At 39.9% G+C, this 22,972-nt stretch overlaps 1 protein-coding gene across 1 annotated transcript in view; it reads left to right on the forward strand.

The window, feature by feature from the left end:
- The first annotated feature begins 1,841 nt into the window (after positions 1-1,841).
- fam49ba (family with sequence similarity 49 member Ba) overlaps positions 1,842-22,972 on the forward strand; it is a 40,771-nt gene continuing 19,640 nt past the window's right edge. Inside the window, exons 1-2 of the mRNA XM_064942562.1 lie at positions 1,842-2,006; positions 21,606-21,695. Of these exons, the coding sequence (XP_064798634.1) occupies positions 21,623-21,695 (73 nt within the window). The 5' untranslated portion in view covers positions 1,842-2,006; positions 21,606-21,622. The remainder of the gene's footprint in view (positions 2,007-21,605; positions 21,696-22,972) is intronic.

The raw sequence follows: 22,972 nt of genomic DNA on the forward strand, positions 1-22,972 counted from the left end.
TCTGGTTTTCCATGTATGAATCTGTTATTCAATGTGTTTCGAAAGGATAATAGCAGTAAGTTTCATCAAATACATGTAAAAATATTTTTGTTCTATATTTTTTATATTCGTTTTATACCTACAGGGATCCTACAATTATAAATCTAATGGCTAAACTATCCTTGGTATGACCAACTTAAAATATTTCAATATGTTAGCTTAGTAGAAATCCAGCCCCGTGCCCTTAGAGTCTAGGGAGTTATAGGGCAGGGCAATGTCTCCTCTTCCTTAGTCCACAGAGAGAAATGGACCATTTGTTTCACAGGACCAGAACCTCAAAGTAACAGATTCATATCGTAGTTTAACATCTTCCAAGAACAGCTATTCATATAGAAGAAATGACATGCCATTCATATGAGAACATCAATTCATAAACTTTAGAGACCCACAAATCCTCCATTATGAAATGGGCCCCTGCTGACAGTCGAGTAGAAACATACCGGGCCATGACAGACGGAGCAGGGACAGGGGACACTTTTCCTCCTACCAGTGTGGATGCAACCGTGACATACCCAGTACTTACAGTATATATATATGTACTGTAGCTGGACTGAGGGTTTGCATTTGGACCATAATTTAGGCACTGGGTTTCCTTTGCTTGATATTAACAGATTTCATGTTTCAAGCAGCACATCAGAATCATTAGTACAACAAACATCATTAACAGTCCTCACATCAAAGTAACAAAGCAAATCCCATCACAGGTAGCCTGGTCTACAGACACCCTGGCACAGTGCAACTTGTAGCATGTGGGATACAGCATTTACTACTTATCCAAATGAATCTTGACTTCTTCAGCTTGTTCTGTGGCAGACAGGTGGAGGTCATCAGGGTTGTGGTGTTGTTTTGGTAGGAACAGTGTTGTCTCCCTAAGTACATCGAAACGAAACAGTGGTCAGGGCACTGGACATATAAGGGGACCTACACATTATGTAATGATGTACATCAATAATTGCACACCACTGTGCTCAGTAATATACACCATTCTCTGTATTTTGCTGGTCTGTTACCCGCTAGCACTGTGCCCGGTCAGAGGATATGGGGAATGATTCAACCTCAGAGTTACACACAGGGATACTTTATTGACATACACAAGCAGACATGGAAAGTAGAATGGTAGTGGTTCTTTAACAGGAACAAATAGAGACAATGAATATTCACATACCAAATTAACACACAAGGGCAAGAATGCACAGAAACAGAACCTTACCGAATAGAGGAGAAACAAATGGCAAAGAACTGTACAGAACTAAAAGCTAATATTGTACTGAATAACCAGTAGTAATATACAAAACAACAATGTCCCTCCCTCTACTACTACTGACCAACCAGCAGTAATATACACAACTACAATGTCCCTCCCTCTACTTTACACACCATCCCTCATGTCAAGATATGAGTCTAGTTGTGTTGGGCAGGGAAGAGGTGTAGGACCTTGATGCTCTCTTGTGTCAGTTCCATTGATGGTTTGAATCATTTAGTTTTAGTTTGATGCTTCTATGATGATCCATGACAAATGTATTGAGGATAAAAGATTAAAATGCATTTTTATATGATTTGATTATTTCTATCAAATCAACAACTTTTTATGCAAATCAAAGGTTGTAAAAGGAGGCCAGTCATTTTTTAAATAATTAGCACTTGCTTTGATGTTTCTATGACAATGTAAAAGTGATTGCGAGCAAGAGATTTAACGTCAAATGTCTGTTGAATGTCTGTTGAATGTCTGATATATAACCTACTTTACCTCGGTTCAGCCCTCTCGGTGATGGCTGGTGACGTCATACAAATAATCCGCAGTACTTGAAGGAACCTGTGCAATTGACAACCATCATTTTTCCGGGTTGGCCTGTCATTCAAAAGGAGGCACACGGGACCGCGTACCTGCTTGTTTTGAGTTCTACGTGTTAATACGAAGATTTCCTTATCGATTCCAGGTGTCGACCTATACTTTCTCGATCTTGAAGGTATGTGTTTATCTGGACTGTAAATCTGATGTTGTGCTTTCACTTTGAAGGTATAAAGTGTCTTCAATTCATCTGTGTAGGGTTACTACAAACGCGCAGCATAATTTCAGGCATTAGCAACAGGTATCATGGCTAAAAAAATGTGTTAATGTTTTGGTTGTAGCATGTTGAAACACTTTTGCCTGTAAACAAATTAAGGTGGGCGCCTGAGTGATAGCCTAGGCCTATATACTTCAAATAGTTATAAACTGATAAAGCAAACTCAGATATCAACTCGACGGCTGAAAATTGCATAGCCTAAGAGAAAGCAATTTGTTGATTTAAATTCTCATCTCAAAGAATGATCATGCTTATGTCAAATAATTAGCAAAATGGTTATAGTTGAACACAGAACTGAAGTTCTGCTGGTGTGAGAATAGAGCCAGTCTTTACAAATTGAAAGGAAAAAAGCAAAACTATTCTCATACTTCCTCAATGTGAAGGCAGCTTTTCAAAGTAATTATACCACTTCCTCATTTTGTTTATTCAAAACACGCATTTAATTCGCCAAGTTCTCTCATTTGCTTTGCCGATCTTATGCATTGTTACTTATAGTATGAGATGTGTTATTTTGTGCAACAATGTAATTTTGTGTAACGATACAATACAATAGATTTTTTTTATTGAAGGTTACAAGTAGACTACAAACAGTTACTCAGCCTTGATAACATTTCCCAGGAGAGAAAGAAGGTAGGCAGCAGGAGAGAAGCGGTCCTATCGGCATTCACTTGAATGATCCTTCGATATATGCAGAGAGAAGAGGTCTTGTAGGCATTCACTTGAATGATAGTACAATATATGCAGAAGGACGTTTAGCAGATTTTTAGGAAGCAATAGCCAGTGATGAAACAGAAAGGACACTGTCACTTGTACTTTGACATGCACTGCATCTGTAAGAACAAGGTTGATGATTCTGCATGGAAATTGAAGGACTTGAGATGCGCTATGCAGATATAGCTCCTCCATTTCCTGGTTCTTAAAATTCGAATAAATTAGCCTAAATTTGGTTTATGTGACTAGACAAGAAAGTATAGTGTAGAGAGTCATTGTACCATCTAAACAGCGGCGAAATATATTTTCCAGAACCAAAAATATAGTTTTTTTTCACCTGTTTGAAACTGGTGTACAAAACCGAAAGTACAAGACGCAAAAACGAAACTTAAGAACGGGAAGTATAGAAATACCGCACATAGAACAAATCTACCGCTTCTTAGACTTGCTTTCGATGGGAATAACAGATCTAACACTTATATTTCTATGTGAATATGGTCGGACAGCTCAAAAAGTTACATATTGCAGTTTTAAAGGCTCATCATACTAAGAATGATCTTTGTCTTTTAGTTCTGCTTGCTGGAGTTGTGTATTGCCTTGTACTTCACAGATCATACTATATTTGAGTTAAAAACCTGTGCAGAGAACTTACTGAAAGCTTCAGTGTGGGAGTTGATGTCTGACTCTACTGCAATGCTATCTTTTGGTATAAATCCTTTGTAATGAGATGAACCTCTCAATCTCTTTGATGTGGTGTCAGTTACTAGTGGGTAGAGTAATCACCTCATGTTCAGCTATTGTCTGTTTATTTGCAAACCCTTGAAATTGTGCATGCTGCAAACAGGTATTGCATTTATAAGTACTATATTGGTGTATGTAGTATACTAGACTGTAATTCCATTTCAAAGTGGGACCACTTTGTGGTTAGAGTTATTACTCAGCTACATGAGATCACAGCAAGGTGACTTCCTTCTAATCAACCAAGACTGCCGCTATTGGCTCTTCTCAGTTTGTGCCGTCCTTTCAGGTCTGTCCACTTTTGGACCAGCCAGCCAATAGTGGAAGTCTCCTTGGGAGATTGAACTTGTATTGATATTGATTTTTCTAAGCAAGAAGTCATGTTTTAGAGTAAACCTTTTGCTAAATTTAGTTCAAGTTTCATTAGTCATATGTACAGGATACACATGGTATACATTGTCCAACTTACTTGCAGGTTCCTTCTAGACAATGCAACAACAATTATAAATTATAAGAATACGAACATAAAGAAAATGGCTCAGTGGAATAGAATAAACATTTTAGCATCAGTATAATACAGAAAGGTCCAATTTATAGTCCAATATTTACACGTGTATCGGGAAAGGATGGGGATGGGGGACAAATGTTTAAATTCAGCAGTTTATTAAGAGTCTGGTAGCAGCAGTTGTGTGGTGTGTGTGTACGTCTGTGTGGTTGTGTGCATGAGTGGGTGCATGTGTGCCAAGGTGCAGAGAATCTGAGCAAGTGGTCAGTCCAGTTCAACTTGGAATGATTATGAGTTGTAACATAGTGATGAAGTTCCTAATATTGGAATGATTTTGAGTTGTAACATAGTGATGAAGTTCCTAATATTGGAATGATTATGAGTTGAACATAGTGATGACGTTCCTAATATTGGAATGATTATGAGTTGTAACATAGTGATGAAGTTCCTAATATTGGAATGATTATGAGTTGTAACATAGTGATGAAGTTCCTAATATTGGAATGATTATGAGTTGAACATAGTGATGACGTTCCTAATATTGGAATGATTATGAGTTGTAACATAGTGATGAAGTTCCTAATATTGGAATGATTATGAGTTGTAACATAGTGATGAAGTTCCTAATATTGGAATGATTATGAGTTGAACATAGTGATGACGTTCCTAATATTGGAATGATTATGAGTTGTAACATAGTGATGAAGTTCCTAATATTGGAATGATTATGAGTTGTAACATAGTGATGAAGTTCCTAATATTTTAATGATTATGAGTAGTAACATAGTGATGAAGTTCCTAATATTGGAATGATTATGAGTTGTAACATAGTGATGAAGTTCCTAATATTTTAATGATTATGAGTTGTAACATAGTGATGGCGTTTGTTCATGCTTCTACATCTGCTCTGGCAGAATGTTTACACATCATGGTATTCTAGATGTATCAGCCCAACGGCAGCCCTGTCACTGGGCTAGAGAAATCTAACCACTTCCAAATTCATAGATGTAAAGACTGACATCATTTTAAATAGGGCCGTCTCCATTTAGTTGACTGGTTGATTGTTTGGTCGATAGTATGTTGACAGATTTCTTTAGTCGAGCAGTAGCAAACCAATTAAATAATTGAATGGTGTACAAGACACCAGTCTGATTGGTTCCTGTCTGAGTGGACTAATCCATTGTGAAGGATGGCACGGTCCATCACTAAGACATGTGCTACTGAAATGGTATATTGTTTTATTATGTAAGAACAATGGTGCAATACTAATAAACATTTTATTATTTTATAACAAATGCACTTTCCCCTGCATTGGGTAGCGGTCATTGTCTGCGGTTCTGAAACATCAGTGCACTGTTGAATTGCGCCTTTTCCTAGACCATGTTGCTATGTGCATAATAGCAAAGTTAACCAGCATATTGGTGTTGAGAACAATGCGGTAGAGGGAGAAGCGGAGTTAGGAGACGAGAAAACAGCCCCTGCCTTATTGTCTAAGAAAAGTGAGGAGAGAGGAAACCAACTTAATTAGGTCTGTAATCAATAACCTAACTGTTAAATGTGGCTGGCTTTATAAATCATCCATATATATCTACAGAAATAAGACAGATCCTGTTTCTGCTTGTGTTTTTTTAATAGCCTACTGTTTCAGTGAGCACCAAGCTTCACACCAAGCCTCACACCAAGCTTTACACAACCACATGTCGGTTAAACAATTTCACAAATGTGTCTGTTTTTAATGTTTGCTAAGCTGTAATAAAGGCTTTACACTTTGTATTCGTTAGAACAGCCTCTCTGGCATTACTTATCATTTATTTAGTGTTGTTTACACTCTTCCAAATGGTCAGAAAATTAATATTTATAATAATAATAACCCTCCTTTTTCTTGATCTCCGTATCGTTATTATTAGTAGGCTTAGTATAGCAGCTTTGTATAACCACCACCGAGCTGCAGGCCAAAGAGCGCATCCTGTTTAGTCTTAAAACCGTAACTCACTTAGGTCGATATTTTAAAATTATATAGGTTACTGTATCAGTCAGTCATTAATTTGTTCATGTCATCACACAGCAGACGAGTCATTCATGATTTGAAATGCAATCAAGCATTTTAGTTTTAGTTTTAAAATAAAGCGGCCCTTGGAGAATTAGCATAAACAAAAAATACACCGTTCCATTTTGGAAAGTGCATTCACAAATGAATGTGACTGTTTTTAGTCTTCGCTGTAATAAAGGCTTTACAAAAACAAACATTACGACAGACTCTCGGGTACGCTTGTCATGTATTTAGTGTTGTTCCATTGTTCCAAATGGTCAGAAAAGTATATTGTAATCTAACAGCACATGTTTGACCCACATATTATGCACGCAGTACTTTCTCCTTACCTTCTTTTTCTTGATCTTTTCCACAACTAGTCAAATTTATTCCACACATCTGACTTCCCCTTTACCTCGCGAGCAACCAGTATACATGCCCCTGTTTCGAGTTTATTTGCCACGTCCTCTGCATCCATTTTGCTGCCACGTGTGTTCGGGGTTTGTTATAACCAATATATTGATGTGACTATGATATGCTATAGTTCAGGCCCTATTGGTCACCTACATGCGATGCATACATGTGTCATGTAAAGACAGAGGAATAGGGAATCCGTTTCAGTATCAGGACTTTTCAGTCAGAAATTGCTGTAATTATGTTGCAGCTTCAGCAACATGGACAGCACGATAAACACGGATGAAGTTCTGTAGTTGTCGCAGAGAGACAACGGGTGCTAGTCACACATTCACTCACTGTCATTTTTAAAACACAGCACAGCATGTCTGAGCACAATCTAATTAAGAAATGTCAACCAATCGATTGGTCGAAAGAATAGACAGCTCTCGGTCTACCAATATTTTTTGGGGTGAAAAATTGCATTATTGGGTTATTCTGAGGCGTTTATAAGTTATATTCTACTCAAAATATTCGGTATCATTCAATTAAATGGCCATTGAATAGCAGGAAATACAGTTGAAGTCAGAAGTTTACATACACTTAGGTTGGAGTCATTAAAACTCATTTTTCAACCACTCCACAAATTTCCTGTTAACAAACTATAGTTTTGGCAAGTCGATTAGGATATCTACTTTGTGCATGAAGTTTACATTCACTAAGTTGACTAACAGCTTAGAAAATTGCAGAAAAGTATGTCATGGCTTTAGAAACTTCTGAGAGGCTAATTGACATCATTTGAGTCAATTGGAGGTGTACCTGTGGATGTATTTCAAGGCCTACCTTCAAACTCAGTGCCTCTTTGCTTGATATCATAAGAAAATCGAAAGAAATCAGCCAAGACCTCAGAAAAACAATTGTAGACCTCCACAAGTCTGTTTCATCCTTGGGAGCAATTTCCAAATGCCTGAAGGCACCACGTTCATCTGTACAAACAATAGTACGCAACTATAAACACCATCAGACCACGCAGCCGTCATACCGCTCAGGAAGGAGACACTTTCTGTTTCCTAGAGATGAACGTACTTTGGTGCGAAAAGTGCAAATCAATCCCAGAACAACAGCAAAAGACCTTGTGAAGATGCTGGAGGAAACAGGTACAAAAGTATCTATATCCACAGTATAATTAGTCCTTTATTGACGTAACCTGAAAGGCCGCTCAGCAAGGAAGAACCCGAAACCACCATAAAAAAGCCAGACCATGGTTTGCAACTGCACTTGGGGACAAAGATTGTACTTTTTGTAGAAATGTCATCTGTTCTGATGAAACAAAAATAGAACTGTTTGGCATAATGACCATTGTTATGTTTGGAGGAAAAAGGGGGAGGCTTGCAAGTTGAAGAACACCATCCTAACTGTGAAGCACTGGGGTGGCAGCATCATGTTGTGGGGGTGCTTTGCTGCAGGAGGGACTGGTGCACTTCCCAAAATAGATGGCATCATGAGGAGGAAAATTACGTGGATATATTGAAGCAACATCTCAAGACATCAGTCAGGAAGTTAAAGCTTGGTCGCAAATGGGTTTCCAAATGGACAATGACCCCAAGCATACTTCCAAAGTTTTGGCAAAATGGCTTAATGACAACAAAGTCAAGGTATTGGAGTGGCCATCACAAAGCCCTGACATCAATCCTATAGAACATTTTTGGGCAGAACTGAAAAAGCGTGTGCGAGCAAGGAGGCCTACAAACCTGACTCAGTTACACTAGCTCTGTCAGGAGGAATGGGCCAAAATCCACCCAACTTATTGTGGGAAGCTTGTGGAAACCTGAAACGTTTGACCCAAGTTAAACAATTTAAAGGCAAAGCTACCAAATACTGATTCAGTGTATGTAAACTTCTGACCCACTGGGAATGTGATGAAAGAAATAAAAGCTGAAATAAATCATTCTCTTTACTATTATTCTGACATTTCACATTCTTAAAATAAAATGGTTATCCTAACTGACCTAAGACAGGGCCTTTTTACTAGGATTAATGTCAGGAATTATGAAAACCTGAGTTTAAATGTACTTGGCTTATGTGTATGTAAACTTCTGACTTCAACTGTAGATTCTGCCTTAACATTTACCTGGCAGCAGAAGAATGTATACGTGTTCAAGGCGCTGTATGTAGAGGTAACTGTATCTCTGGTGTGTGAATACTATAATGTTGAGCCTCAGAAGTGTTATGGAAATCAAAACGATAGGAGAGCAAGGTTTAGTCTGCATAGGGTAGGACCAGAAGGTGGCCATTATTGTGTCAGTGAAAGTCTTGGTTTTGGCTGTGCATTCCTATGTGCTGCAGCGTAACTTAAGTGCTGCTTGACATAGCCTTAAGGCAAAGATACTTGTCTGACTGGCTAGCTCTGTAAGTGTTGATTTGTGTTTGGCCTCTTGTCTCTCTCCTGTGTGCCAGGGGTATTTCATGTGTTTTGGTAATGAAGATGCACTGCTTGTACTGGTGTTATGACGTTTTCATTCCTTCCTTGAATGTTTTAGGTTTACCTGTGGTATCATTTTTTACATAAAGTTGCAGAGAACATGAATGTAGCATGATGATTACATCATGAATACAACAACATGTTATCACAATCATACACTGCATTTCACATCTGTTGAGTAAACATCTGGATTTTCCTAGACCACATTGCTGCTATACTAATGGTCTATTGCTGGTCTGAAAGAGAAATTGCAGTTTGTCTCTGGTGTATGTCACCAACAGATGTAGCGTTTACCTTTGTTAGTTGGCTACAATTTGTTCAATGTGTTGTTAAGCTTGGCATGTCTGTTTGACAGACTGAAAATAGACACTGACACATTGCCAAAAAGAGAATTGAGTGGAGAAGACAAGAGAGAATACAGAGGAAATGCCAGTCTGATACTTTGTAACTTCCTGGGTGGCTTGTGTCTGATGTAGCACATTTGTCACACTATAAAATTGACACATCCGTCTTTAAACACTCTGCAACACGCTGCAGGACTAAAGCAATGTGAACTAGTCCCCAGAAGGCTTCAACATATTTTGAGTTGTCTTTTTCGTCATCTTACCCTCCATTAGAAATTAGCATGATAAATTGAATTGAGGATAACAGGCAGGGTTCAATCCAAAATTACGCTGTAGCATGCTTGACATTTTAAAGTTCCAGTATGTAGCTTTGTGGGCGACCTGACCAAATGCAAAATGATAGAATTTTAGCAACCAGGAAATGGCGGAGACATTTCTACATATTGTAATTTAATTGAGCCAATATCTGCAGCATTTACCTTGAATGCGATCTCTGCAGAGACCGTAACATTTTCTCTAAAATACACATGGTCTACAAGTATGATCGGATTGAATCCCAGCTTGACTCTAGTAAAGTTACATTCTTCTGAAATGTATCCATTTACAGTGACAATCTGTGATTGGTACATCCATTTTTGGACTTTTAAATAATTATATTTTATTATTTAATTCAGAATAGAATATAACTTAAAATAGTTAGAATAGTTCAAATGTCTAACCCATCAGAATCCAACATATACACATTTTGTACTCCATTGTTTGTGAACAAACACGGTCTAGCCTCAAAACAAGGATAACACTATAATTTGTATCCCATGGATGGTCAGTTCTTGCATCAATAGCTCTGTCTATGAATTTGAGAGTGGTTACATTTCCCAGGCCCCATCCCTCAGCGTTGTACTAAAACAGTGGGAGGGTGCCCTTTAATGTGTTTACCATAATACTTATTGTAAAATGTGGTATCGGCAGTCAGAATGTCAAAGCAACTATTGCTGTTGTGCATCACTGAGTTTAAACCCCTAGGCAATAACAATGCCTAATATTACACCTTCTCAGAGCTCCTAGATTTAAAATTCTAAACACTGTGCTTGGTCAATAAGATGTAGTTTTCTAAAGAGATTTCTGTTGTTTATAGATATTAATTAGATATTATCTGTACATAATGTACACACTTCCTAAAGAATTTAGTTACATGCTTGCTTTGCTTCATGTTTGCTCCATAATATTTGTGAATGCTTTATGTTGCTGAGGTTCAATATTTGGCAAGCATTCAAATTGGTTATGAAGCTAAAGTAGCTCCTTTGTAGTTGCGTTTTACTATTTTATAAATCCTTTACAAATCCTTTGTAGAAGTGTCCATGGTAAAAAAAATAGTTTTGTTTGTGCATGTGTACTAGAGGTCGACTGATTAATTAGGGCCGATTTCAAGTTTTCATAACAATCAGTAATCGGCATTCAGCAGCAGGCTCGTAAGCATTCATTCAAACAGCACTTTCCTGCGTTTGCCAGCAGCTCTTAGCAATGCTTGAAGCACAGCGCTGTTTATGCCTTCAAGCCTATCAACTCCCGAGGTTAGGCTGGCAATACTATAGTCCCTATAATAACATCCAATAGTCAAAGGTATATGAAATACAAATGGTGTAGAGAGAAAAATCCTATAATAACAACAACCTAAAACTTCTTAACTGGGAATATTGAAGACTCATGTTAAAAGGAACCACCAGCTTTCATATGTTCTCATGTTCTGAGTAAGGAACGGAAACGTTCGCTTTCTTACATGGCACATATTGCACTTTTACTTTCTTTTCCAACACTGTGTTTTTGCATTATTTAAACCCAAGTGAACATGTTTCATTATTTATTCTGACCCACTGAATAATATATTTATATTATTTATTATTCATTTATGTATTTTATTTATGTATAATATTAAGTTAAAATAAGTGTTCATTGTTCATTCAGTATTGTTGTAATTGTCATTATTACAAATATATAAAAATCGACCGATTAATCGGTATCTGCTTTTTTTTGGAACTCCAATAATGGGTATCGGTATCGGCGTTGAAAAATCATAATCGGTCGACCTCTAGTAGTGTGTACGTGTGTGTGTGTACATGAGCTCAAGACACAGAGGCTGCATAGCAGGCCTGCCTCTGCAAAAAGGAGGCTAACGCTCAGATTCAGTAGTTGGTGGTAGCATGCCTTGGTGGAATAAACAATACTGTATGTAGGCCTCTTCCTAAATGAATCTGGTGAAATGATGCATTGAGTTGTACTTCAAGCACACACGTCCATAGGCCTACACCTGCGATGCGTAAACACCTCTACAAAATGTTCATTCTGTCTAGTATGTCACAATGTTTTGTTGTGGATCCCACTAAAGCATTCAACTAGATTTGCAAAGTATGTTCATTCAGACGCATGTTTCAGTCAGACATGTATGCACAGTCACACGATGGGTGGCAAGTTCACACAGGTTTCCCCCAAGTTGCGGATCACACCTCTCCTGCTCTTGGCATTTTTCTGTGCTCTCTCGTTCCCCTTTTATTCAATGGCACAGATACATGAATATGCAGTAGACGAGAGGGGTAAACTACAAAGATACACAGATACATGGGTATGCAGATGACTAGAGGGGTAAACTACAAAGATACCCAGATACATGGGTATGCAGTAGACTAGAGGGGTAAACTACAAAGATACACAGATACATGGGTATGCAGATGACTAGAGGGGTAAACTACAAAGATACCCAGATACATGGGTATGCAGTAGACTAGAGGGGTAAACTACAAAGATACACAGATACATGGGTATGCAGATGACTAGAGGGGTAAACTACAAAGATACACAGATACATGGGTATGCAGTAGACTAGAGGGGTATACTACAAAGATACCCAGATACATGGTTTGCAGTAGACTAGAGGGGTAAACTACAAAGATACACAGATACATGGGTATGCAGTAGACTAGAGGGGTATACTACAAAGATACACAGATACACGGGTATGCAGTAGACTAGAGGGGTATACTACAAAGATACACAGATACACGGGTATGCAGTAGGCGAGTGGGGTAAACTACAAAGATACACAGATACATGGGTATGCAGTAGACTAGAGGGGTATACTACAAAGATACACAGATACATGGGTATGCAGTAGACTAGAGGGGTATACTACAAAGATACACAGATACATGGGTATGCAGTAGACTAGAGGGGTAAACTACAAAGCAGGATCAAGGAGTTAGCCAGAAAATGTTCCTAAATATTATTAATTACATTTTTGAAAGGTAATCTTTAAGTGGGCATGATCTAATTGATACAACAACCAAACACACATATTGAAGTTAAGCTTTCTTAACGAACCAGAACATCTGTAGTTCAAATCAAATCAAATCAAATTTATTTATATAGCCCTTCGTACATCAGCTGATATCTCAAAGTGCTGTACAGAAACCCAGCCTAAAACCCCAAACAGCAAGCAATGCAGGTGTAGAAGCACGGTGGCTAGGAAAAACTCCCTAGAAAAGCCAAAACCTAGGAAGAAACCTAGAGAGGAACCAGGCTATGTGGGGTGGCCAGTCCTCTTCTGGCTGTGCCGGGTAGAGATTCTAACAGAACATGGCCAAGATGTTCAAATGTTCATAAATGACCAGCATGGTCGAATAATAATAAGGCAGAACAGTTGAAACTGGAGCAGCAGCACGGCCAGGTGGACTGGGGACAGCAAGGAGTCATCATGTCAAGTAGTCCTGGGGCATGGTCCTAGGGCTCAGGTCAGTTGAAACTGGAGCAGCAGCACGGCCAGGTGGACTGGGGACAGCAAGGAGTCATCATGTCAGGTAGTCCTGGGGCATGGTCCTAGGGCTCAGGTCCTCCGAGAGAGAGAAGGAGAGAATTAGAGAACGCACACTTAGATTCACACAGGACACCGAATTGGACAGGAGAAGTACTCCAGATATAACAAACTGACCCCAGCCCCCGACACATAAACTACTGCAGCATAAATACTGGAGGCTGAGACAGGAGGGGTCAGGAGACACTGTGGCCCCACCCGAGGACACCCCCGGACAGGGCCAAACAGGAAGGATATAACCCCACCCACTTTGCCAAAGCACAGCCCCCACACCACTGGAGGGATATCTTCAACCACCAACTTACCATCCTGAGACAAAGCTGAGTATAGCCCGCAAAGATCTCCGCCACGGCACAACCCAAGGGGGCGCCAACCCAGACAGGATGACCACATCAGTGAATCAACCCACTCAGGTGACGCACCCCCTCCAGGGACGGCACGAGAGAGCCCCAGCAAGCCAGTGACTCAGCCCCTGTAATAGGGTTAGAGGCAGAGAATCCCAGTGGAAAGAGGGGAACCGGCCAGGCAGAGACAGCAAGGGTGGTTCGTTGCTCCAGAGCCTTTCCGTTCACCTTCCCACTCCTGGGCCAGACTACACTCAATCATATGACCCACTGAAGAGATGAGTCTTCAGTAAAGACTTAAAGGTTGAGACCGAGTTTGCGTCTCTGACATGGGTAGGCAGACCGTTCCATAAAAATGGAGCTCTATAGGAGAAAGCCCTGCCTCCAGCTGTTTGCTTAGAAATTCTAGGGACAATTAGGAGGCCTGCGTCTTGTGACCGTAGCGTACGTGTAGGTATGTACGGCAGGACCAAATCAGAGAGATAGGTAGGAGCAAGCCCATGCAATGCTTTGTAGGTTAGCAGTAAAACCTTGAAATCAGCCCTTGCTTTGACAGGAAGCCAGTGTAGGGAGGCTAGCACTGGAGTAATATGATCAAATTTTTTGGTTCTAGTCAGGATTCTAGCAGCCGTATTTAGCACTAACTGAAGTTTATTTAGTGCTTTATCCGGGTAGCCGGAAAGTAGAGCATTGCAGTAGTCTAACCTAGAAGTGACAAAAGCATGGATTAATTTTTCTGCATCATTTTTGGACAGAAAGTTTCTGATTTTTGCAATGTTACGTAGATGGAAAAAAGCTGTCCTTGAAATGGTCTTGATATGTTCTTCAAAAGAGAGATCAGGGTCCAGAGTAACGCCGAGGTCCTTCACAGTTTTATTTGAGATGACTGTACAACCATTAAGATTAATTGTCAGATTCAACAGAAGATCTCTTTGTTTCTTGGGACCTAGAACAAGCATCTCTGTTTTATCCGAGTTTAAAAGTAGAAAGTTTGCTGCCATCCACTTCCTTATGTCTGAAACACATGCTTCTAGCGAGGGCAATTTTGGGGCTTCACCATGTTTCATTGAAATGTACAGCTGTGTATCATCCGCATAGCAGTGAAAGTTAACATTATGTTTTCGAATAACATCCCCAAGAGGTAAAATATATAGTGAAAACAACAGCGGTCCTAAAACGGAACCTTGAGGAACACCGAAATTTACAGTTGATTTGTCAGAGGACAAACCATCCACAGAGACAAACTGATATCTTTCCGACAGATAAGATCTAAACCAGGCCAGAACTTGTCCGTGTAGACCAATTTGGGTTTCCAATCTCTCCAAAAGAATGTGGTGATCGATGGTATCAAAAGCAGCACTAAGGTCTAGGAGCACGAGGACAGATGCAGAGCCTCGGTCCGATGCCATTAAAATGTCATTTACCACCTTCACAAGTGCCGTCTCAGTGCTATGATGGGGTCTAAAACCAGACTGAAGCATTTCATATACATTGTTTGTCTTCAGGAAGGCAGTGAGTTGCTGAGCAACAGCCTTTTCTAAGATTTTTGAGAGGAATGGAAGATTCGATATAGGCCGATAGTTTTTTATATTTTCTGGGTCAAGGTTTGGCTTTTTCAAGAGAGGCTTTATTACTGCCACTTTTAGTGAGTTTGGTACACATCCGGTGGATAGAGAGCCGTTTATTATGTTCAACATAGGAGGGCCAAGCACAGGAAGCAGCTCTTTCAGTAGTTTAGTTGGAATAGGGTCCAGTAAGCAGCTTGAAGGTTTAGAGGCCATGATTATTTTCATCATTGTGTCAAGAGATATAGTACTAAAACACTTGAGCGTCTCTCTTGATCCTAGGTCCACGCAGAGTTGTGCAGACTCAGGACAACTGAGCTTTGAAGGAATACGCAGATTTAAAGAGGAGTCTGTAATTTGCTTTCTAATAATCATAATTTTTTCCTCAAAGAAGTTCATGAATTTATCACTGCTAAAGTGAAAGTCATCCTCTCTTGGGGAATGCTGCTTTTTAGTTAGCTTTGCGACCGTATCAAAAAGGAATTTTGGATTGTTCTTATTGTCCTCAATTAAGTTAGAAAAATAGGATGATCGAGCAGCAGTAAGGGCTCTTCGGTACTGCACGGTACTGTCTTTCCAAGCTAGACGGAAGACTTCCAGTTTGGTGTGGCGCCATTTCCGTTCCAATTTTCTGGAAGCTTGCTTCAGAGCTCGGGTATTTTCTGTGTACCAGGGAGCTAGTTTCTTATGAGAAATGTTTTTAGTTTTTAGGGGTGCAACTGCATCTAGGGTATTGCGCAAGGTTAAATTGAGTTCCTCAGTTAGGTGGTTAACTGATTTTTGTCCTCTGGTGTCATTGGGTAGACAGAGGGAATCTGGAAGGACATCAAGGAATCTTTGTGTTGTCTGTGAATTTATAGCACGACTTTTGATGTTCCTTGGTTGGGGTCTGAGCAGATTATTTGTTGCAATTGCAAACGTAATAAAATGGTGGTCCGATAGTCCTGGATTATGAGGAAAAACATTAAGATCCACAACATTTATTCCATGGGACAAAACTAGGTCCAGCGTATGACTGTGACAGTGAGTGGGTCCAGAGACATGTTGGACAAAACCCACTGAGTCGATGATGGCTCCGAAAGCCTTTTGGAGTGGGTCTGTGGACTTTTCCATGTGAATATTAAAGTCACCAAAGATTAGAATATTATCTGCTATGACTACAAGGTCCGATAGGAATTCAGGGAACTCAGTGAGGAACGCTGTATATGACCCAGGAGGCCTGTAAACAGTAGCTATAAAAAGTGATTGAGTAGGCTGCATAGATTTCATGACTAGAAGCTCAAAAGACGAAAACGTCATTTTTTTTTTTGTAAATTGAAATTTGCTATCGTAAATGTTAGCAACACCTCCGCCTTTGCGGGATGCACGGGGGATATGGTCACTAGTGTAGCCAGGAGGTGAGGCCTCATTTAACACAGTAAATTCATCAGGCTTAAGCCATGTTTCAGTCAGGCCAATCACATCAAGATTATGATCAGTGATTAGTTCATTGACTATAATTGCCTTTGAAGTAAGGGATCTAACATTAAGTAGCCCTATTTTGAGATGTGAGGTATCATGATCTCTTTCAATAATGACAGGAATGGAGGTGGTCTTTATCCTAGTGAGATTGCTAAGGCGAACACCGCCATGTTTAGTTTTGCGCAACCTAGGTCGAGGCACAGACACGGTCTCAATGGTGATAGCTGAGCTGACTACACTGACTATGCTAGTGGCAGACTCCACTATGCTGGCAGGCTGGCTAACAGCCTGCTGCCTGGCCTGCACCCTATTTCATTGTGGAGCTAGAGGAGTTAGAGCCCTGTCTATGTTGGTAGATAAGATGAGAGCACCCCTCCAGCTTGGATGGAGTCCGTCACTCCTCAGCAGGTCAGGCTTGGTCCTGTTTGTGGGTGAGTCCCAAAAAGAGGGCCAATTATCTACAAATTCTAACTTTTCGGAGGGGCAGAAAACAGTTTTCAACCAGCGATTGAGTTGTGAGACTCTGCTGTAGAGCTCATCACTCCCCCTAACTGGGAGGGGGCCAGAGACAATTACTCGATGCCGACACATCTTTCTAGCTGATTTACACGCAGAAGCTATGTTGCGCTTGGTGATCTCTGACTGTTTCATCCTAACATCGTTGGTGCCGACGTGGATAACAATATCTCTATACTCTCTACACTCGCCAGTTTTAGCTTTAGCCAGCACCATCTTCAGATTAGCCTTAACGTCGGTAGCCCTGCCCCCCGGTAAACAGTGTATGATCGCTGGATGATTCGTTTTAAGTCTAATACTGCGGGTAATGGAGTCGCCAATGACTAGAGTTTTCAATTTGTCAGAGCTAATGGTGGGAAGCTTCGGCGTCTCAGACCCCGTAACGGGAGGAGTATAGACCAGAGAAGGCTCGGCCTCTGACTCCGACCCGCTACTTAATAGTTCATTTTGGTTGCTTATCAAAGTTAAGCTTTCTTAACGAACCAGAACATCTGTAGTTCATTTTGGTTGCTTATCTAAGTTAAGCTTTCTTAACGAACCAGAACATCTGTAGTTCATTTTGGTTGCTTATCACAGTTAAGCTTTCTTAGCGAATCAGAACATCTGTAGTTCATTTTGGTTGCTTATCACAGTTAACTCATTGATTTTGCTTTGTAGTATACCCCTCAGGAGTCTCCAACATCTGTCTTCTGTTTTGTTTTGTATGCTTTTGTTCCAACCCAGCAGTAACACCTGATTCATCAAATTGTGGTTCTAACCTTTGTTTAAACAGGGAGTCCTGTTAGAAATGAGTGGTTCAGGGTGGTGATCTGAAGACCATGATTAGCTGCACACATTCTGGTCTAGTAGGTCTATATATGATAGAGTATACGTACGTTCAGTATAAATAAAGCTATTCTGTAAGACCAACAGACAGACCAGATTATATACAGTACCAGTCAAAAGTTTGGACAAACCAACTCATTGAACGATTTTTCTATTTTTTAAAACTCATTTCTACATTGACAAATAATAGTGAAGACATTAAAACGATGAAATAACACATATGGAATCATGTAGTAACCAACAAAGTGTTAAACAAATCAAAATATATTTTATATTCTTCAAATAGCCACCCTTTGACTTGATGACAGCTTCACACACTCTTGGCATTCTCTCAACCAGCTTCAACTGGAATGGTTTTCCAACAGTCTTGAAGGAGTTCCCACATATGCTGAGCACTTGTTGGCTGCTTTTCCTTCACTCTGCGGTCCAACTCATCCCAAACCATCTCAATTGGGTTGAGGTCGGGTGATTTTGGAGGCCAGTTCATCTGATGCAGCACTCCATCACTCTCCTTCTGGAGGTGTGTTGGGTCATTGTCCTGTTGAAAAACAAATGATAGTCCCACTAAGCACAAACGAGATGGGATGGCGTATCGCTGCAGAATGCTGTGGTAGCCATGCTGGTTAAGAGTGCCTTGAATTCTAAATAAATCACTGAAAGTGTCACCAGCACAGCACCCCCACATTCTCAAATGTGGACTATTCAGACCAAGCAAAAGTGTTTCTTGGCCCAAGCAAGTCTCTTCTTATTATTGGTGTCCTTTAGTAGTGGTTTCTTTGCAGCAATTCAACCATGAAGGCCTGATTCACGCAGACTCCCCTGAACAGTTGATGTTGAGATGTGTCTGTTGCTTGAACTCTGAAGCATTTATTTGGGCTGCAATTTCTGACGCTGGTAACTCTAATGAACCTATCCTCTGCAGCAGAGGTTACTCCGGGTCTTCCTTTCCTGTGGCGGTCCTCATGAGAGCCAGTTTCATCATAGTGCTTGATGGTTTTTGCGACTGCACTTTCAAAGTTCTTTAAATTCTCCGGATTGACTGACCTTCATGTCTTAAAGTAATGATGGACTGTCATTTCTCTTTGCTTATTTGAGCAGTTCTTGTCATAATATGGACTTGGTCTTTTACCAAATAGGGCTATCTTCTGTATACTCCCCCTACCTTGTCACAACAGAACTGATTGATATCATCAAGCGAAAGGTGGCTACTTTGGAGAATCTGAAATATAAAATATATTTTGATTTGTTTAACACTTTTTTTGGTTACTACATGATTCCACATGTGTTATGTCATAGTTTTGATGTCTTCACTATTATTCTACAAAGTAGAACATTTTATAAATAAATAAAAACGTTTGAATGGGAGTAGATGTGTCCAAACTTTTGATTGGTACTATACATGTATAAAATCAAACATTTTGGATTTACTGTATGCTACAAACATATCTAAAATACTGTGTGTTTGAATTACTGTCTGGGCAGCATTTAAAAAACCTTAATATTCTCAACTATCCTTTTAACAATTTCCATGAGTAGATGACAATATGGATGTGGATATGAGGTCAACAGCACGAATAAGCATTACATGCCGTAATCACGAGCTGCATTCTGTCTATTTAGAATATCACAGTTTTTTTAGGGCATTGTCTGGGCTGCATTGTATGTGTAAAACCCAATTCCAGTGGGTCAGAAGCTTACATACACTAAGTTGACTGTGCCTTTTAAACAGCTTGGACAATTCCAGAAAATTATGTCATGGCTTTAGAAGCTTCTCATAGGCTAATTGACATCATTTGAGTCAATTGGAGGTGTACCTGTGGATGTATTTCAAGGTCTACCCTCGAACTCAGTGCCTCTTGCTTGACATCATGGGGAAATCGAAAGAAATAAGCCAAGACCTCAGAAAAACAATTGTAGACCTCCACAAGTCTGGTTCATCCTTGGGAACAATTTCCAGAAGCCTGAAGGTACCACATTCATCTGGACAAACAATAGTATGCAAACCGCTTAGGAAGGAGGCGTGTTTTGTCTCCTCGAGATGAACGTACTTTGGTGCGAAAAGTGCAAATCAATCCCAGAACAATAGCAAAGGACCTTGTGAAGATGCTGGAAGAAACGGGTACAAAAGTATCTATATCCACAGTAAAACGCGTCCTATATCGACATAACCTGAAAGGCCGCTCAGCAAGGAAGAATCTACTGCTCCAAAACCACCATAAAAAAGCCATACTACGATTTGCATCTGTACTTGGGGACAAAGATCATACTTTTTGTAGAAATGTCCTCTGGTCTGATTAATCAAAAATAGAACTGTTTGGCCATAATGACCATCGTCATGTTTAGAGGAAAAGGGGGGAGGCTTGCAAGCTGAAGAACACCATCCCAACCGTGAAACACGGGGGTGGGTGGGGGGGGGGGGCGAAGCATCATGTTGTGGGGGTGCTTTGCTGCAGGAGGGACTGGTGCACATCAAAAAATAGATGGCTTCATCAGGAAGGGAAATTATGTGGATATATTTAAGCAACATCTCAAGACATCAGTCAGGAAGTTAAAGCTTGGTCGCAAATGGGTCTTCCAAATGGACAATGACCCCAAGCATACTTCCAAAGTTGTGGCAAAATGGCTTAAGGACAACAAAGTCAAGGTATTGGAGTGGCCATCAAAAAACCCTGACCTCAATCCTATAGAAAATGTGTGGGTAGGACTGAAAAAGTGTGTGCGAGCAAGGAGGCCTACAAACCTGACTCAGTTACACAAGCTCTGTCAGGAGGAATGGGCCAAAATTCACCCAACTTATTGTGGGAAGCTTGTGGAAGGCTACCCGAAACATTTGACCCAAGTTAAAGATTTTAAAGACAATGCTACCAAATAGTAATTGAGTCTATGTAAACGTCTGACCCACTGGGAATGTGATGAAATAAATAAAAGCTGAAATAAATCATACTCTCTACTATTATTCTGACATTTCACATACTTAAGATAAAGTGGTGATCCTAACTGACCTAAGACAGGGAATTGTTTATGGATTAGATGTCAGGAATTGTGGAAAACGGAGTTTAAATATATTTGGCTAAGGTGTATGTAAACTTCTGACTTCAACTGTATGCATTTTCGTTTGTTACATCAATTAAACCATGCCCATTTCAAGCTTATCCATCCTCAAAATAAAAAGTTATTTCAGAATATTTAGGCAAGTTAGCTGGCTAACTCATCGATCCTTCTTTGTAGTATAGCCCTGTGCTTACGATGAATTAGTCAGGTTAAGCCCTGTTGTAGGTGGCAGTTGGCAGTGAGGGAAGAGTTAATGTGGTGTCGCACGAACGCTTGACACACACACACACACACACACACACACACACACACACACACACACACACGACAAACATATGCACACACTCCTCTCCCCCTGTTCCTGTCCCCAAGTTGCAGCTGTTTTCTGTCACGCTCTCTGTGGCGTCCAGATGTGTCCATCGTGACTGAGCAGGTGGCTGAGAGAGGGTTAGGCAGGCACGTACACACACGCATTTTACACACTCAAACAAGCAGACTCTGTTGTATGTTAATCTTGAAGTCGTCATGCAATAAGCACGTTTTTCTGGACAGATGGTCTCACAAAGACGCACAATCACACAGACGTACATGCCCCGCAATGCCCACAGGAATGGGTACTAAATAAGGATGAGCCTGTCATGCATGTCTAATGTTACCCACCCCCCTGTGTTTAGGTTCTTGATTTGCCAGTATGGGGAACCTGATCAAGGTGTTGACCAGGGACATAGACAACAATGCAGGGAATTTCTTCCTGGACTTTGAGAGTAAGTGATTTACACGCATTCATGCACACACCACATCTGTAGCGTCATACAAGAAGGCAGTGTTGCTGATGAAATGATACAAGAGCACCCCGAGTGTACAAAAGCTGGAAAAAATGGGCTTGAGAAAAAGAAAAAAAAATCCCTAATAAAAAATCCATAATTTGATATTTTTAGAAAAAGCTCTCTGTTTTTCTTTCTTTAGATATCAGGGAGTAGGGTGAGGGAGTAGCCATGCCCTTTGGGGTGAGGGGACGAGCTTGGGTGGGAAATCATACACACTATTTCTAATGTACAGACAATCAAGTAATACGTTTATTTTGCAGCACTTAATAATATCTCTACTTAATGTACTGTATAATGGATTAGTAAATAGTTTATTCATTATTTAGTAGTCATTACTCAATTTTTACTATGTTAATATCCTTATAAACCATTTACTAATCATTAGTTAAGTGTTTGTATGACCTCATCTAGTGTGGGCTATTTATACTTTATACATTTTATTTTTACCTTTATTTTACTAGGCAAGTCAGTTAAGAATAAATTATTATTTTCAATGACGGCCTAGGAACAGTGGGTTAACTGCCTGTTCAGGGGCAGAACGACAGATTTGTACCTTGTCAGCTCTGGGATTCGAACTTGCAACCTTTCGGTTACTATATAAATGTTTTGAATGACCAGTGTAATTTCTCACAAAAAGATGGGCTTGCCATTGGTAGACATCCCGACACTACCTGATGCTCCTTAAGGTCTCAAAATAAATCCTTATGGATCATCAGGTACTGCTGGAATGTCTACAAATGGCATGTCCATCGTTTTGTGAGAAATTACACTGGGCACTCAATACATTTATAAGGTATTCATAAATAGCCCACAATTTAGATGAGGTCACGCAAAAATACTCAACTAATGATTAGTGAATGGTTTATAAGAACCTATATTAAACTTCTTATAAATGGAATCATTATTAAACACTACAAAAAAGTTGTTTATAAATGTGTGAATACCTAGGTTACTAACTTTACAAATTTACGTTACAAATTTGGGAGTAATTATTACTAAATGATGAATAAACTATCTACTAATGCTTTATTACATGATGTTATTATTAAGTGCTACCCTGCACTATTTTTGTCTGTTTTGCATGTAGCGATAATTAACAACTAAAAAGGAGTCACACCAAAAAATGCCCAATGCTCTCACTGATGCACAGACGAATACAGATACTCTGCGCCACTTTGCTTCAACATACTATAAAAGTTGTATCAATGTTTGCT

This window comes from Oncorhynchus masou, chromosome 3 (genome assembly GCF_036934945.1).
Source record: "Oncorhynchus masou masou isolate Uvic2021 chromosome 3, UVic_Omas_1.1, whole genome shotgun sequence".
Taxonomy (NCBI): domain Eukaryota; kingdom Metazoa; phylum Chordata; class Actinopteri; order Salmoniformes; family Salmonidae; genus Oncorhynchus; species Oncorhynchus masou.